This window comes from Falco biarmicus, chromosome 5 (assembly GCF_023638135.1).
Source record: "Falco biarmicus isolate bFalBia1 chromosome 5, bFalBia1.pri, whole genome shotgun sequence".
In the NCBI taxonomy this organism is placed as follows: Eukaryota; Metazoa; Chordata; class Aves; order Falconiformes; family Falconidae; genus Falco; species Falco biarmicus.
In genome coordinates, this window is record NC_079292.1 from 9442290 (window position 1) to 9461731 (window position 19442).

Here is a 19442-nt window from a genome sequence, read left to right on the forward strand (position 1 = left end):
GCAAAGCTGGATGAATAGGAGCCCTAGTGAGAGCAGAAGCAGCAATTAAGCCTCCGGTTCAACCCTCATTACATGTCCCAGACCAGTTATTTTCACCCCTTCCGTTTGCTCCTGTAAATCTGTTGTGAGAAAGAACAGACCCACACAGGACTGGCATGTGGAATTTGCATCTCTGGCTGCTAGTATGACATATGACAATGACATCCAGCAAATAAGGGGAAGTTCTGAAGAACAGGGAGACCAATGCAGGGCGTAGGGCTGAAGGATGCTTCAGCTGACCCCTTTGGTTTGAGTGATAACTAGCTTATTTCTTAAATTACATATTTAGCTAAACTCTGACTATGCCCTATGTATTCCTGACATCCACCAACTGAAATCCTTTCTTAGGCAGGTTCTTTTTCTTTTTTTTCCCCCAAGGTGGAAGGGATGGTACAACAGCAACAGGAGTAAGTGCAATCCACTTTTAATAGAATAATTTACAGACTATTTAATCAGACGTGTTTTTCTCTAGACATGCAGAAGCACACTGTGCCAAGCATATTACAGCATGACTGAGGGCGGTGTTTAGTCTGAACGAAAAGTGATCTGTCAGAACTGTAGGATCCACAATTAAAGTTCTGACATTGCAACATTTCTCAAACAAGGGGATATGCTGCTCAATTGCCTGGTTTGTTTGTCCATCCAAATCTACTCTGTCTTTAAAACAGCCTACTTTAAAGGCCCTTCAAATTTTTCCTTGAAACATGCAGTACTGGCACACACAGCAGTCATACTTGGGAGCAAACATGGTGCAAAAATAGCTGAAAAGAATCTTTTCAGTGTTTTGTTTATAATAGGACCATGACCTTCAAAGTAAAAAATGTGCAACATTTCAGGCCAATTATATGACAGAGACATGCGTTTTTTCTTTGCCAAGGTAATTTAGACATTTATTTTCTTTTACAGATAAACTACTGCCACAAACTGAGAGCAGCAATTACCTTCTTCATTGTGAAGTCCCATCATGAAAATTTTTCTTTTATCCTTTATTCATCCGAATTCCCATTTAGAGTGCACTGTTCTACATAATTATTACAGCATCCTTATTCTGATTTTAGCCTGTATTTGGATAATACAATGTTGTGTGAAAAAATGAGCTGTAATGTACTAGCTTTGAAGAAAAATTTGTTCCCATACAAGAACTATTAACAAGTATCAGAATGTTGTGAATGCGTATGAAACACTAAGCAGGTCTTTAGCTAGTAAAAAATAGTGAGGAAATGCATCGCATTACAGACTATATGCAATTATTTTAAAAAACTATTCTAGATTTATCCCTTTTCCATACAGATCATATTCTTTGTATAGGATATAGTTCTTGAGAACTGGTGGAAGTGGAAACTTCTTCATGGATGACAGTTTCTGGAGTCTCCTTAACCCCAAGAGTTTACGTATTTTCAGACGACAAAGATGTTTCAAAGGGCGAGGATTATCTAAAAATAGCAAGAGAAATATGGTGCAAAAATCAATGCCATTAACATTCTCGGTACATGCTCTAATAAAATTAATATCAAAATCTATTACCTTGGGGCATTATTGTTTTGTCACTTCTGAATAAAATAGCATTCTTTTAACTTCAGAATTGTGACGATACACAATGCGCTATTAACCAAACTTATTCGATCAGATATCTGCTTGATATTATTGTCTCACTTTTGGAAATATGCACACTGTACTCTGTCTCCGAAGCACCCATCTGAATACCTAAACCAGGACTTTATTCAGCGTAATCAATGGTAACTGATGAACGATGTCTCCTTTCTCTAGGTGCCCCTTTTAAAAATTGCATATTGAGGCCAGCCATGGCACCTCCCATTTCTGCTGTATCAGTAAGGCACCAGGACCAGACCTTAACATGCTTGGGCCTGCTGAGTCTTCTAAACAAATACTTCTTATCAGACTTTACATCAGTCAAAGAGCTCAGTTTAATTTAGCCTTCCTGAACACAACAAAACTGTCACCATACCTGAAATACCAGTAGTTAAGACTACCAAATTATTTGAATGTTCCTGTGACACTAACAAAAAAGGAGTTCCTCTGCATGCCAGTGTAAAATACTGAAACAAACTGAAATACAGGGTACCAGTTTTAAACCTAAATATTTTGGGTTTTGACAGCTGATGTTAAAATCAGATTCTATTTAAAATAAATAATAAAAAAGTAAAAGAAAATTAAATCATGCAAAGAGAATGTTTAATACATTCCCTAACAGGTTTGTTTAAATTAAGGTGGGTGAAACCTATCTCTGGTGCCAACAATGGTGGCAGGTCCAGGCTCATGTGTACAACTTCAAATGTAAAGCATACATAAGAAATATTATTCAATTACAGTATTAATAATGGCAACTCTAGATGTCTATCATGTAAGTCAAGAGCTAGGGAATGATGGTACACAGATTGTGAAGGCACACTCATTGTCAGCACCTACCACCTTGAACATAATGGGATCTAAAACACGCTCTTACCATCATCTTTGAACAATTAATAGACTTGAAAGATCAAGGGAGCAAAAAGGATGGAAGCATGAGCAATATTTGTCAATAAAAAAAGTTGTGCACCATAGCTGTGCAATGACTAGTGTCACATGGGTTAATGAGGAGTTTGAGAAGTACCTCAGTAGTCATGCTCAACTAAAAGAACTTCCCACACAACAGTGACATTTCCTGTGACATCAGTTCTCACCAGCTGCACGTTCGCCATATTCCAGTCCAATTAACTAATTTATGACCAGTGGCAATAGGTAAAGACCTGTCTCAATCTGAGAACTGGGTAACAGGCACAACCTTATTCTTAGCTAGTACACATTTGGACTGCTGAAACACTTTGGGTGAGTGTGACTTGACAATACTGTGACTTGACTGACAAAACTGATAAGCAGGTAAAGTCTCCTATAATAAAAATCAAAACATCATTAACTGGAAGTTAGATATTTACCCAAAATCTGACGTATCTCTGTCCATTCTTTCTGCGTTTCTAAGACAAACTTAATTTTTGTGCACAGAGGAACATAATCCATGTAATCTATAAAAATACGAACCACTTTTCCCGCTAAATGTTTCAACCAAGGAACAGCAATAAAGTCACAGAACTGAAAGGGAAAACATATCAAGTCATAATTTCAATATCTGTGTAGAGGAATGCCAAAATAACACATTTTAAAGCTATTACACGAGATAATTTAAACAAAGTTTTAGCAATGACCTTTAACAGTCAAATTGATGTCTAGGTAAGTTACTTAAAAACCATTTTCTTCCATGCTTAACCTTTGTAATCCTTTAATTTGTCTGAACAGTCCTGAAGGCCAATAATTATTGTAACATTGCTTTAATTTATGGCACTACTTTGTTCTTTGGAAATGTATCTACTCCGCTGGTTAGAATAGGAACAGAAATTCCAGAATCCTGCCTCATGATTTCTCAAAATCTCTAATATATGAACCCCAATCTAAAACCACTCCATGTACATAAATCTTCCCTTTCTCAGAGTAGAAACTGAAAAGTGGCTGGTTTATTTTTATGGCATTTTAAAAAAGGATTTTGCCAGTATGTTAATCTTAACCGTGCAAAATAATCTGGAATGTCTCAAGTTGGCTAATGAAAGAGTAAAGTGAAGAGAAGGAAGGAAGGTAGGTATATATTTACAGGATTATCCTTTATTACAGAAGAAGTCCATCCGGGGAGAATCTCTTCCTCTGGAGTTGACCACACAAAAGAATTTCCAAAGATATCTTGATGCATACAGTCAAAACACATCTCCACACTATATCCGTGATTGAGCAACAGCCTCAGCATCACCTCATCATTCAAAGCATACTGAATGGCACTAGGGAAATGCGTGTCATTAACCAACATAAAGTAGCAATTGACATTTGCTCCGTAAGATAGGAGCAGCCTTACAATTTCATGGTTGCCAGCTCTCACTGCCACAAGAAGACAGTTTAAAGGGTCCTTGTTTGGATTTGCCCCTGCTTTGAGTAATATTTCAGTGCAAAGAACATCATTGTTAGAAACAGCAAAATAAAGTGCGGTCTTCCTTTCATCATCATAACTATCTGAAATGTGTTCAGCCAAGAGAGTATTGACATCAAAACCACTCTCAATGAGGAGCTCTAGACACTGCGAGTTCTGGCCATCTGCTGCTGAGTGTACAGGGCTTAACCCACTTTTCTGGACTGCAGTTTGGGATGTGACTGGAATGAGATACTTCAGGGCCCTAAAAAACAGTGAATAAAACTAGTTAGGCATTGCTTCCCTGCATGAAGAAAATGACCCCCATCCAGCGATACGCTGAATTACCAGCTAAGATACTTTACACAAAACGATCCAAACACAGAAACACCAGTTTTGAGCACTGTCAAACAGGACCTTGTATTTAAGTTGTTTCAGTGGTTTTCACTTCTAAAGCGTGTGTTTTGCATTTTGCTTTGTTTATACTAAAAAACACTTAAAAGTTAATTCAAACTAATGTAACATAGGCACTTCTGAAATAAATGATCTATACACTTGCAAGTTTACTACAGTGGTCTTCAACGTGACTTTGCGCCACACTGTACCTTAAAGAAAATGTAAAGCCCAAACTCATACTCACAGGTAATGCCCCTCATAAGCTGCTTTGTGTATGGGAAGCAGTCCTGCCTTATTAGGCACATTGCCACTTCCTCCATATTCCAAAAGAAGAGCTATGCAGTCTGGATTCCCTCCTCCGGCTGCTTCAAACAGTACTGACGCACCATCATCTGCTAAGGCCTGGACATCTCCACCTTGAAGGACACAGAGTTTATCATTATATCCAAAGTGATTTGCAGATCATCATAAAAACAAGCCCAGAGTACTTTCCTCTTCATTTTCAGATGCATTTAAGTTAAAGCTTTAGTAAAACAAGAAATACTTATTGTGGCAAATGCAAAACTCAAAAGGCAAAACAAGAGTTGGACAGATACAAGTCCAAATGCTCACCTGAGTGGGGTGTGCTTTCACTGTAAGTGTAACTGAGGATTTTCAAAGTTCTGGCATATTTCAAAAATACTTCATTCCATTAATCAATACCAATATATACCAATATAATACACGGGAGGGAGGAAGGGAGGGGAGGGAGGGGTGTAAAGAGAAATAAAGAAGGGCAAGAAAGGCATGCATAGCAGTAAGACCCTCCTTGACTGAAATGGATTGGTATCAACTCTGCCACTCCTTTCTCATGCATTATGGAAACACGTAAGCATCGCTCCAGTCTAGCAGAACACTCATATATGCTTCCTTTCCTTCCAAGAAACCAAATCTTCTCATTCATCAGTAGTCTTTCCTTCCTTTTCCATGACCACTCTAAACCACTTCAGCAACCAGGCAAGACGTATGCTGGTGCAGAGCTGTTTCCCTTTTACCTGACTACATACCTTTATGAATAAGATGCTCCAGCACATCACAGTGACCATATTCAGCAGCAACACCTAATGGTGTTACTCCATATCCATCCTTAAGGTTCACATTTCCACCATTCTTCAGAAGAAGAGCAGCGATGTCTTTTCGTCCTTGTTTTGCAGCTTCATGCATTGCTGACCAACGTTTTACACACGGCTGGTGGATACTACAGTTGTGTTTAATCAGAGTGGATACCATTTCAAAAGAGCCCCTTCTTATAGCTTGAAGATATTTTAAAAAGGAAGAAAATAATACAATTACATTTCCAGGTATGTTGTCCTGAAAGTTAAAGGCATCTAATAAGTTCAGTGAAGTTTTTCCTTGTGTACTGATAGGAGGAAATTAAAAAGGTTTCCAGTCCTCTGGGAATTCAATTTACTGGAAAATAAGCAATAATGTCAGCTGCTCGGGAAATCAAGGTAAACCAACACAAGCTGGAAAATATGTCAGTCTGGAACACAGAAGGCAAAAGTAGCACCGCTTTGATTCTGAGAAAGCAGAAGCAGACGTATCACAAGGAAAGCAACAATTAATATAGTATTCAAATACGGTCCTTACTTCTAAAGTTGGTGCAAACATTACAGGGACCCCAGAAAATTCCACCTGTGACTTTGTCACCTGGTAACTCTATTCCTAGTGTGTACTCACTGGCTGTTCTCTGCCAAAGTACAGTTGACACCTGTCATACTTAAAGGCCACATTCTGCCCTTTTGAGATTCCGTGGTTTTCATGGATAACTACATCTGCAAATTATTTACATATAAAATAGTGATCCTGATTAAGAGTCTAATTTTACTTCTGAACTACACTCTGGAATAGCAGATCTCTCTACCGACTGCTGGGGCAGCTGCAGGAGGTAAGCATCATAGGGTTAGCAAATTTAACTTTTGTGAATGTCCCATTACACAAGTAAGAAGGCTTTTAAGAGGCAACAGTCTTCATAATTATCCGCAATTGCTTTGAAGTAGATTACTACCAAATGTACCTGGAAGCAGAAATCACCCCACTAGATAGGTATTTCTTCAGGCCTTTCTACTGAAGAGCCCTTTAATCCAGAGCTTTAAAATTAAAAGGGGCAATTAAATCATGAGCATCATCTATTATTGTGTTGAGCACCAGATCCTCTATTTCACTGAGACTAAGACTGAAATCTATGATGCACAACAATATGTACATCCACATTTTCAGCACTAAACGACAGAAAAAACATAAAAAGCATCACGTAAGCTGTACATAGCTGACAAATCTAATTTTCAGGAGTTTGTATAGAGAAACATTTAGGAAAATTAATTGTCATTACAACGGGGAAAGACCCTTTTCATAAGCTCTAGTTAACTCTTTGCAGGGTTCATTAAAAGCCAAGGCTGAAAATAACTTAAATGTGTCACAGACTTACGATTACTGAAAAGAGCTGAAACAATGCAAAGCAAAACATTGTAAAGGAACCCTCTAGAAATGCCTCAGTGCCTTAAAATGTTAATATGGTAATCGCATCTGATGGAACAAAAATTCAGATAACTGAATATTTTAACACTGATTTTTTTTTCTCTTTTTTTTTTTCTCAAACTGTTTTAATTTCACAGATTTCCTTTCCTCAGAAGAATGGAGATGTTTTGACATTCAACAGAAATTAGAAGCTAATATAGCTAAATTACTCATGTATAGTAAAGCTCATTTAAGTCTACCAGTAGCATAAAATCTTCCAAAGGAATCATCTTTCTTTAAATTGAGGTATTACACAGAAATGCAGCTGAAGCTTATTTTCAGTGCAAGAGGGGAAGGAAATGAGATGGGAGATTTTGACACTGAAAATACCTGTCTACCTCTGAGGAAATCACCTGATAAAGCTAAAAATCGCCAATAACCTCCAGAAAACACACATTCAGGTTAAAGCAACAGCTTATTCTTGTACCATACTTGTACTTTAAGATTGCCAAATAGGCTGGTAAAGGTCTTATAGCACCTGAAGATACAGAGAAGGTACCTTGAGCAAAGAAATACATGCCATTTTCTTAGGACCAGTCCAGCAATCACCTAAAGCATAAGGAGCATCCTTAAGATCAGCTCAGTGATCACTTAAAGCATAATGAGTGCTGAACTGAACACTGGGTATGTTTCACCGAGAGCTGGGCACTTAGTTTCATCTAAAAAGATGACCAGCATCTAAACCACACAAGCCAACAAGAGCACTTGGGTGAGTACTTAGCACAAGGGAAGCACTGCTTGCTTAAACCTAGGGAGAGGAGGCAGTTACCGATCAGAAGTGGAGTTTCTCCTTTGTCATTTGTGGTATTGGGCCAAACACCCTTTTCCAGCAACGTTCGTACATTTTCCACAAAGCCAGCTTTTGCTGCCAAAGTTAATGGCGTTTCTCCATCGCATGTTTTGTACTCCCACATTGTTTTATAAGATGCTAGAGGTGACAGAACGTAAAACAAAATTAAAGCACAAGGTTGTTAACACATACACATATACCAGAAACCCTTAAATGCTAAGTCTTTACAAAAAGTACTTGTAGTTATGTTTAACTTAACTAATACTGCCAAACATGCTGAATCGCTAATTTCTGCTCTGTCTGAACAAAATGTTAGAAATGTTCCAAGTTCTTTGCTGGTATAAATTTATGCAACTTTCCCCAAAAGAAAATTTGCCTGAATACTTAAACAACATAAGCAAGATGCTCCATGGAAGATTTGATCATTCTTTTTTTACTAAACAGTTCTAGCCTGCTGTTGTGGATGGCTGTTCATTGTTCTATGTTTCTTTGCTGCTCCCCTTATCTTGTGGGATATTTTTACTTTACCATCTAAAATGACTTCAAGTATTTGCTGAATTGGCTGGGCTGCAGCCTCATGCAGTGGAAACCACCCTCTTTCATCAGCTTCATCCAAAGCGTATTTCTGTTTCACAAGTTCTTGGAGCCCAAATACTTGACCTTAAAAAATCCAACAGATAAATGAGATGCAGTTGGGAAAATAACATACGGAAAGCTCAGTTTTGCAAAGGGACTATTTCATTTTAGGGTTTTTACCTTGCTTTATGGATGCTACAATTTTCCTATTTTCCTCACTAGGTGGTACAAAACTATCCAAAAAAGAGCAGAAAACAGAAAATATAAACAAGAAGTAGATGCATTATATTATTTATTGAATATTTTCCATTAGGTCCTCATCTGAGCCAACTTTCCTTTGAATACATAAACTACAATCTTGATTAGCCTTGTGACCTCCTAAGTTAAGTCTGTTCTGTGGACCTTCAGAGTACCAAAGTTCTCAAGTTAGATGCAATTCCTGTTGCGGGCTGACCTGAACGAACTCCTAATTTGGTGAAGAATTCTGACGCAGACTAAAAAACTGTATTTACCCCACACTACAGAAATGAGCCCTTAAGATTCAGAAACCTTAGACAGCAAGTAAGAATGAAAATGAATGAGAATCAGAATGTCAATATTCACTAAAGAAGGAGAGTTTGATGATGTCAGTGGTACCATTTTCCCTAAAAAAAAAAAAGAAAAGAAAAGAAAAAAAGAAAAAAAAGGAGTTGCAATGTTTTTAAGAATATCATTTAAACATCCATGAGATTGAATTTAAATGCTGGTGCCTACTAGTTCCTTGAGATATTTGGTGATAAAAGCATATTAAGAAATAAATCAGATTTAATGATTTACGAAAAAAACCAACAAAACCCAGCCAAATAACAAGAGTACCCGGTGGCTCTGCCTGAGAGCCTTCAGTGACAAGGGAGATTCCAGTCCTACAGCAGGAGCCCCATGAGGGCCCAAACCTTCACGAGAGCCCACAGGAAATGAGGAAAGGTTAACAGTCCCCCAAGACTTACAGTTCTATGTCCTCCCATCTTATACGGGGCAATCTACAAAATGTATTTATGGGACTACTGCTGAAAACCTTCTGTGAAGATGAAGTTCAGCTCTGTTTGACACATACACTTTTTGTAAGAACGTGAATGGCCTGAAACGCTAAGGGAAGTACTGTTTAGCCAAGCAAATCTCAGCTCCCCATGTAGCTCAGCTGAGCCCCACATTTCTTAATCACGGGAACCACTCTTAACTGTAACATTAATGTCACATATGAACCCTCACTGGAACATCCCTGTGGGGTTTTTGTTATTCTTCTGGTTTGGATTTTTCTTGTACATGTATGTATCCGAGTGCACAGGGAAAGCCTGGGACACTGTTACAATAACAGAACAGATAGACTACTAACAAATCCAAATCCATTGCCTTTAAGGTTTGAGGCTTTAGAAATGTTAGAGAAAAACAAAATCAGCATTTCTATTCTGTTTACTCTTTGCAATCATTGCTTCAGACAGTGCTTCACTGACAGGCGTAACAGTCTGACCTGTTTTAAGCATGTTAAAAGGCACTAAATATCCATGTATCAAAACACTGTTAAAATATGGCATAATCTCTAACATACATTGAATCGATAGTACCTGTCATTATAGCTGGAAGACACTGGTGGTTTGGCCCCATTTGATTCTTGAATGCTAAGCTGTATGGCATATTCAGTGAGCAGATCTTCAACCAAATCTTCTCTTTCATCCATAATTTTTTATGGTGAGCTATAATGATGAGCTGTTTGCAAATACACACAAAAATATACTGCTAAAGATCATAAGGGTCATATCTTGCTTAAGGTATTTTTATAATAAAATCAGGTGTTTCCATAAATTTCTTTTACTTTAATAATGTTTTGGTGAGTTTATTCCTATTTAAATATGATTAAATTCCTGTTTAAAAATGGTGATAGAAAAGAAAACAACCCTGGAAACATTTAGTACTAGACATGCCATTTAGGAAAAGCTCTTTTTATTGTTCACATGCTACATTTGTCATCTACAGGCAAATACTGGACAATCTGTGAACCATAAAAAGAAACTTCTCCTTTTTAGAAAGCTGTGGTCATCAAGTCAGTGAATATATGATTTCCATAAAAGCATGAATAATGAACAGTAAACAAAGTCATCACCTCATGAATTATTCCTATCAAACACAGGCATTCCCAAGGAATTCATGAACATAAACACATACATATACATTTAATAATTACAGACACAAGACCCACGCAAATTGCCTGAGAATTATTTACAGAGAGGGTCTGCAGTTCAGAATGAAACACCTGACCAGCTCTAAGGGTGATCACACATTGCACTTATTCAGGATTTACACAAAAATCAAATTATTTTAGAGAAACTCTGAACTGACTTGACTCATGGGGAAAGCGCATTTTTCCCTGCTTCCTTCAGCCAGAGCAGCACTGGCAACTGATACAAGGTGGATCCACCAACCAGTGCTCTTTGGACATGGGATTCCAGTATGCGAAAGTCCACGGCATGGCACTACAGTTCAGGTGGTGACATGTCATCCAGCTGTTATTTCAGAACTCTACTGTCTTTCAAGATTTAAAATGAGACTTATAAGATGGGGACAGACTTTTTAGTAGGGCCTGCAGCAATATGAAAAGGAATAATGGTCTTAAACTAAAGGAGGGTAGATCTTGACCAAATATAAGGAAGAAATTTTTTACAATGAAAGTGGTAAAACACTGGAAGAGGTTGCCCATAGAGGTGGCAGATGGCCCATCCCTGAAAACATTTAAGGTCAGGCTGGACGGGGCTGTGAGCAACCTGATCTAGATGAAGATGTCCCTGCTCATTGCAGGGGGGTTGGACGAGATGCCCTTTAAGGGTCCCTTCCAACCCAAACCATTCTATAACCTCTCCTCTCCTGGAAAGGGATGGATGTTTTCTCAAATAAAAAATAAGGGATTTGAGGGAGAGACAAATAAAACACAAAAGCTACTTTATGTTAATATAACAATGTGCAAGATTTTTGGAATTCATGGACAAGTGGTTGTATAACAAAACTTTACAATGGCCTTGTGTCATTATTAATTTTAATGATCAGTAATATATTATTAAAAAAAGCCCACACCATAAACACTTGCAAGTCTTCCTTTATTTTTACACTGCCAAGGGATGGTTTGTGAAGGCAAGCTAAGGACTTTGGAATCTCTGCACTACTTCTGCAGTCATGAAGTTTAATGGACAATGACGGGAGTTCAGTATACAAGCCCAGGTGATGGTCAAGCCATGCCAGAATTATTTTCAAGGTGTGAGAGCAGTTGGAAGGCTCAGTGTATTAGTGACGGACTATGTCAAACCTCTGAACTATACTTACCAGCTTAAATTCAGACTGCTTGTATCACCAGTTTTAACTGTGGCTTATGTTCGCTATGCTTTTTGCTAGTGATATCACATCAACCGAATGCCTTGCTAGTAAATTGTAACTATAATGGGATGGTCAGGAATATTGCTCTTCACAACATCTTCCTGTAGGTTCCTGAAGTGTACAAGGTAGTATTTATATATCATAAAAGATATATAACGAACAAAAACTTAATACATGCCTAGCTGTTGCTACCCAGGTTTTAACATGTGGGGTCTGGGTTTTGCCAAAGTTTCTCTGTTTGATTCAATCTTAGTGGCTTAACATGTTTATCCTTAAATCAGACTGGGGACACCAGATGTTGAATTATTTTTTTTTTAAAGTTTTAAACTACTCCTCCCCCAGTTTATAGAGTAATGTACTGTATCTACCACACAGAACACTTTATCTTCATCAAAGTGTTGCACAAGTATTAAACAGTTATACTAAGCATCTGTAGTGCGTTTCTTACAGAATGGCATTGTGGGGTGTCCTAGTAATTTTGCAAATAGAGAAGGAACATGGTAAAAATTATTTGGAGCACATTTTCTGAAAATGGTCTTCAAGGGAAACTGTTAACCAGATTTCTTTTTAGACTAATTTCTGCATTGCTCCTGTAAATAGTAAGTCAACCAAAATACCACAGCCAGTATTATAATCCCATCCACAAACAGTTTACTACTTGGTACATCATCATAAAGCATGTAAACCAAAAGTAAATTACTAGGGGTTTACAGTCAGACTGACTCAGAAGTTAAAGGTCTTGGATTCAGATTCCCATATAATGCAGTTTCCCACTTCTTTCAATATGTACTGGAACCATGACCCAGGTTTTTAACTGCAAGGACGGGCAATCTGATGGGAAGTGGAAAAAATATCTCCACTTTAGTCCCATTTTCTCTGAAGGAAAAAATATACAATTTTGGCCTTAACTGCCACCTCTGACTGCAAAAATCCTCCACAAATAATAAATAAAAAAAAACAGCTCACAGACACATTTTCATTTGGGTCTTATAAGAATAGACTAGACTTTTACATTGCTCATAAAAGGCAATGCTTTTCTGGAAGGTTCTCTGTTCCTTTTGTGTCTCTAATCAAGGCTTCAGCATAAGAGTCTAAAAGATTTCACACATAAATCTTCCACATCTTGCATAATGTTAAATCTGCCGCATATCATATTAATGCTTACAAGTTCTCAAAGTTACGTTCTGGCATACTGAAGTTTTGCTAAAACTTCTCATGCAATAAAGATGTCAGAAATTACTGAGCAAGCTGACTGACATCCTGTTGGACAGGATGGACAACACAAACTTCTCCATAATTCTAAAAAACAATGACAATGATGTTATGAAATTCTTACGATCAAAACTAGCTTAGGAAAGCCTATCAAGTTTGTTGCAGAAAAAAGAAATTAATAAAAGATGGGGGTTTTAAAATATAGTTTGCTTTATGCAGAAAGGAAGGTATCCCATGTCAAACTTCCAATGTGTAATACAAAACACAGCAACTTCAAAAAGTTAAACAAAACAAAGCAGCCAATCATCTTTTCTTCCTAAATGCTGTCACAAGTTTCTTATTAACCAGAATGTAAAATTCTCATCATCAATAAGGCCGTGAAACTGAGCCTCTCTTCGTCATCTCTTGTTGGCAATGCACTTTGCTGACATGCGTGAGAATTCTGAATTAAGGTTCTTTTGTGCGTTTTTCTTCAGATTTTCATAAACCCTTTTCTAATTCTGATAGAACCTTAAAGCTTCCATCATTTAACCCACAAATACACACGATTCTGATGACTGACAAACCTATTAGACAACAAAGATAAAACCTCTCCTGGACTAGCAGTTTTAGAAGTGTATCTCAATAAACATATCTACAGCCTCTTCCTGCCATCAGCTAGAAGGGAAGTTCATTTTAGAATACATTGACATTTCACTGGCAGCTGGGATATGCTCCTAACGAGATCAAACAGTTAATTTACATAAGGGAATTTATTAAGGAAAAGTCTGTAACATCCATTATCTTGTTTCCTCCACAACAGCTTAAAGACAAACATAAGCTACCCCCCCTTTCTTCACCTTTCGTTTTGAAAACCCTCCATTTGAAGACTTCATGCCATTGCTGAAATTTTTGAAGCATCTTCTTAATGAATCATGATCACCTTATCAGATCCACATGGATGGACCTTCATGCCCTGCAAACTCTAATGAAGTTGCTGTCCTTAGGAGAACTATGACTGAAAATTATTATATTACAGACCATCATATTGTATTTACCCTACAGCCTGAACCAAAAAGACTCCCAAAGACTTTCACAGGCCTGGCCTTAAACCCTCGCACTGCAAACTCTGAAAAAAGGCTGGTTTGGTATGTTAGTGTCTTTATGAAGATGTTCACATATGGTTTAGTCCTGTCAGATGATCAATACCCTCTGACATCACAGATTCCAAGAAGGGTTAAGAGCACAGAGCATCTTGCAGGATAGTAATTTAGTAAGAAAATCCTTTTGTTTTCAGAAAAACGTATTTCCTTTCTACCTCCCCTTTCTCTCCAAAAGATTCGAGGAAGAAATCAGTTTAAGGTCATCATAGAAAAGCATTTTTTTCCCCTGGTCATATAACTTCCATACCCATTTAGTCAGCCAGCTCCTGCTTTGCTGTATTCCCCAGGCTGATTATGCCACAGGCAATGTAAAGCTCTGCTTGAACACAGGCTTAACCAGACAGGTCTCAGATGAGCAGTATTTCAGGATTGTTATGTGTACTGTTTTCAAATTACCTTATCCCAGAAGAATTAATAATATATTATAAAATGAGAAAGTTGGTAAATTGGCAAGTGACTGTAACATGGTTCAGTAATTATAAGGCCAACAGCTCACCACAGCACAAGTGCTGGACACATTGCCAGGGGTCTATACGTGCTTCGAGAGCCTGATTTGCGATATCACTGCTGGTAATAACACTGTGCTGAGGTGACAAGGTCCGACTGAAGCGTGGATGTTCCACTAGGATCACAGTGGAATATAACAACATGGCTGGTACACTGAGCAGCAGCAGAGACACCCCTGCTACATTTATGTGACGTGGCAATGACAACACCAAAAACCTCGGCAGGAAAATCTGCCACTCAGCTATGGAAATTTCACAATTACCAGACCCAGGCACTAGATCACTAGAAAGAATTGCAAATGCTTATTCTAAACAAGTTTTACTTTTTGTACTACCAAGAATGTTTCCTTAAACAATATTTTGAGTAGACTGGTATTTTCCTTATATTTTTTCCATTTATGCCTGAAAAACTAGGTACTACTTCTTGCTGTTTTCCTTAAAAAAAACCCAATAAAAACCCAGCAACTTTTGGTCTCTTACAACTAAGTTACTGTTTTTTCATTGAAAAGAATCTGAACTACTTGCTAATCATGGAAATTGCATCTTTCCTTGGAAAGAAGTGTATCAAGCATTCATCACTTTTGAAAACATAGGTATAAAGCTAAAGTTATGTGAGTGTTAATGTTATTCTAATTTCTTATCCTTAAAATAAACTAGACAATCCTAGCTTTGCTCTCTATAAATAGAAGGCCTTGAGGCATGCAAAGAGGTTATTCATAGCAATAAAATAATTAATAGCGGACTAAATTTGGACTCAGTCTATTAAATATTACAGTTTTAAACTACTTCTCTGTTAGTCTAACTGGCGAGCATACCATATATTCTCACCTTTGCAACCCATTATCTTGCCACTGTTACTCTGGGGCCTGCATTTTGAACAGCCAGGAACAGTGCCCTGCAAGCTGATGTGTCCTGTGATACTTCTAAAATTAAATACCCAGTTGCTAGACAAATTAAGGTCTGACCTTGTACAACTGTAACATAAGCAGACTTGACCCACAGGAAAGTATTACACATGACTTCTCTAAAATCTTGTCAAATGTAACACGAGGTCTAGATGGTATAATAAGATTATCTGTGCCCTCATTGGTTCAACAACTCTCATTAAGAAAATAAATTATTTGCCAACTTAGTCTCAAGGGTCACATTAACAAAATCTGGTAACATATTTACATAAATTAAAACAAATCTGGGAAGGTTTAGCCTCTAACTAGTCATAGATCCCGCCATATCACATCAGCAAACACTAAAGTGTCTCTCTCTCCGAGGCTGATTTGATGCAAAGCTTTATAGATTCCATGACAGCCAGTTATAGCACTTATTTGACTAGATTTAGTAACTTCAAATTGGACAAAGAAGCAGGAGGCATGGCACCACAGACAGCAGTGATGCAAAAGCAGAATAACCCAAACGAAGCCTCAAGAATAGCAGTACCCGGTAAATTAAATCACAGGGATGGGACGAGAAAGAAGCTGGATACCTACCACTGATGCAGTAACTGTCTTGTTTTGGTTTTAACCAATTAGTTATTGTCTTTACCAAAATAAACAGACAAGAAGGAAACAAAACAAACCAAAACAACAAACTTCCAACTTATCTTTAATTGTTCTGATGAAATGAAATGGTACACTGTGAACTCTTCTGTGCCCCATGATTCACTTGCATTTATAGAACCATAAAACTGTAAGCTTAACTAAGGCACTACATGCATCTCATCTTTGGACACAAGATCAAGAAAACCATTTACTGATGATAAATAATATTCATTGCAACTTCTTTTGCCAGTGCAACTTAAGTAAGTGTGGCAAGCCTCCAAAAAAAATCCAACACAGTACAACAGAAGCAGACAGAAACAGTGCTGAGACACTGCTCTACTGTTGGCTAAGAGATAAGAACAGAAATATACCTAAAGCATAAAATAAAAGAACACAAATGTTTTAATTGCTTACCTTGAGTTCTTTCATTTCTTTCACATAACCAGGACACTCCAAATAGTATATATCCACATTACAAGCACGGCATTGTTTTGCTTTTCAGATATTTTTAATAATATTTTGCATTGCTATGTAAATGGTATCTGATTCTGCTCTTCCAACAGCTACTAGGTATAAATCTATCAGTCAATTACGCTCCATGCATGTAAAGCCAGAACAAGACTCTTGTCCAGATACCAAATCGTATGGCAATTTGCAAGACTTCGCAGTGAGAGAAATTCATTGGTGAGACAAAAAAGGGAAGAGAAGTCACAGCTATAGCAAGGTCTTCTTAGGGCACCTACGCACTGTATATTAACACACAGGATAATATTCCTAACAGACTCACCACTGTTAAACAGATAATAAACTGTGATATGCTTCGTAGGTGGTTTGGGTTTTTTTTTTTTTTTGGAAAACCAGGTAATTGTTGAAGGTACTCTAATAATATTTCTTAGGTCTTGGGAATTGTTATATTTTAAAATCAATTATGCACTGAAACAGTTTGGCAATTTGTGGAACTTCCTGCTGCATCACTCCTGGATTGATTTCATGAACTGATTCATCGATATGGCTTACAATTTTTCATTCTTTGTACTACGATGGGGCAAGGACACCTACATGCTTGGGTTGTCTAAACAGATGGTTAGAACTATTGTCTGATGCTAACTGAGCTAATCTGGTTGAAGATGATCACCAGGCACAGAACAATTTGTGCTGTGGTCAGTTCAGTCAGGAGATAGATCATCTGGCTGGACCATCACAGAGAAGGTAAAAACACAGGGATGATCCAATAAAAAAGGCAGAAAATTTTAAATAATGTAATTTTAACAGGAAAGAAAGATTCTCAGTGCCTCAAAAAGAAACTCCAGGTCTTTCTGACATGATGTTCAAAGTACACTCAGAAATGGAGAAGCACAAACTCTGAATTCTGACAAAAACTGTATTAATCACTTTGCTTTAGTTATGGAATGGCAGTAGTTCATGTCTTATTAATACAAGATCGGCTTTCAGGGAGAACTCTATGATATTCTGAAACTTGAGTTTGTTGGGTTTGCTTACCAGGTATAGAAAAGAGGAGCTCAAAGGCAGGCCAAAAGGTTTATTAAGAAAAATTTGTCCAGAATAAATAACACAAAGTTACAACACAATTATTATCACATCTTACTCACTATGCAAAATTCACCTGTTAAATTAGCAGCTAGGCTATAAAGATCTAAACTTAATAGAAGGACAACTACATCTTCAAATAGATGTTATGTTTATGTCCACCAATAAACTTTTTGCTCTTTTCTCCCGTTCTATCTGAAGTCCCTTAATAGTCTGTTTTTGTCAGTATTTTACAGTAATTTTTTTATTAACTGATCACATTAACTCAGAAATTACCTACTTGACATATTCCATTACAGTGAATCTTATTTTTGATTCTGCAGTTAATCAGCTACTTTTAACACAATTTGTCAAACCAATTGCACAGCTAAAATTTGTAGATGGTGTATGCATGCTTCATTTTATTAAACAAATTCCAGAATACTTCTGGCTATTCTCTGGGATAGAAAATTATCAACCTCAGGAACACCTGACTGATAAATACATGCACATACAACCCTTTAATATAATAACTTTACTAAAAATACATAATATTCTAATTGTTTATAAGCTTCTGCCTTATTTCTAAATTAGATCCTATTCCCAGGCATAAAAGTGCTTACTATTACACACCGCACTAGTTATCAATTGGAAGGTACTTATTTTTTACATGTATGTTGCAGAAAACTAGAATTCATGCTAGAAACTTCTGCAAACCCTGAACACACTCCATAAAAGAATGAAGGAAGCTGACACATATTCAAATCACATTTACTACACCAAAATCTCACCTTGAGTGTACATGAACAGCTTTATTTCCAAGTACACATTAGACAAAACTGCTCTCAGCAGCAGCCAAACATACCTCTGAAGCTTTAAGGATTGCCAATTCGTCTAATGAAGGACAGCTTTGAAATAAACTCTGAAGCTTGGACTAAGCTTAGAATCTGCAAAACACTTTGAAAAAATAAAACAAAAACCTATGAACCTGTAACAGATTTGAGAACTCGTTACTGGCAGCTAGCTACCACTTGGCAGAAACAGGTGCTTTTCAACTACTGTCACCTGCCGTACAGAACACATCAACCAAACATGTACTGCATTTTTACTAGAAATGTGCTAAAAGTCTAAATGCAACATTTCTGTGTGACACATTTCTAGTAACAAACCTTTCAAAAGATTATTCCTCATGCAGAAATTTCTAAGTTCTGCAAACTGATCACAAGCTGTCTTCAACAATTTCGTCTAGACAGCTTCCCTAACAGAACACGCTTATATTTAAAAAGGAATATTCAAATCTATGTAAGTACAGCAAAGCATGAACTGTAGCGTACTGCTACAGCTTACCCAGCCCACCTAAAAGCACTGGGCTCCAAAATTTGGGCTGCCTTCGGATCGGGGACCGCTCCTGACCAAACACTACGCACAGGCCGGCCTGTGTCGGTTTCAGGGAGAGGTGTGAGGGGGCAGGCCCTGCGGCCTGTCCCCAACACGGGCTGCCGCGCCGGGGAGGCCGGGCTGCGCCCTGCCAAGGCTGGGCAGTGCCCGCGCCTGCCCTTCCCCCTGCGGCTCCACAGCCAGGGCCCAACCGCCTCTCCCCCACCGCGCCCGCACACCACACTGTCAGGCTTCCTTCAGAGCAGGAAGCCGGGCCAGGCCGAGCCGAGCCGGGCCGAGCCGAGCCGCACAGAGGCCAGCCACGCAGCCGCCGCCGGAGCAGCGAACGCCACCGCGCTCAGCAGGCCCGAGCAGGCCCCGCCCCTTCGCTGGCCCCGCCCCCGCAGCCCTCCCCCGCCTCCAGGGGGCGCATGCGCCGCC

At 38.2% G+C, this 19442-nt stretch overlaps 1 protein-coding gene across 2 annotated transcripts; it reads right to left on the minus strand.

Annotated features, from left to right (window-relative positions):
• Positions 1-900: 900 nt before the first annotated feature.
• On the minus strand, positions 901-19326 carry ASB15 (ankyrin repeat and SOCS box containing 15). Of its 2 annotated transcripts, none has more exons than XM_056340580.1 (11): positions 18416-19326; positions 16512-16757; positions 9905-10046; positions 8484-8536; positions 8256-8387; positions 7707-7865; positions 5428-5673; positions 4626-4797; positions 3680-4250; positions 2973-3126; positions 901-1472 (listed from the first exon to the last, which is right to left on the minus strand). In XM_056340580.1, the coding sequence occupies exons 3-11, from the start codon at positions 10015-10017 to the stop codon at positions 1300-1302; spliced, it is 1773 nt and encodes a 590-aa protein (XP_056196555.1). In that variant the 5' UTR covers positions 10018-10046; positions 16512-16757; positions 18416-19326; the 3' UTR covers positions 901-1299. The 2 variants fall into 2 exon arrangements, with proteins under 2 accessions (XP_056196555.1, XP_056196556.1); XM_056340581.1 differs by lacking the exon at positions 16512-16757 and having other exon boundaries at positions 18416-18581; positions 19241-19306.
• Between the last annotated feature and the right edge of the window lie 116 nt (positions 19327-19442).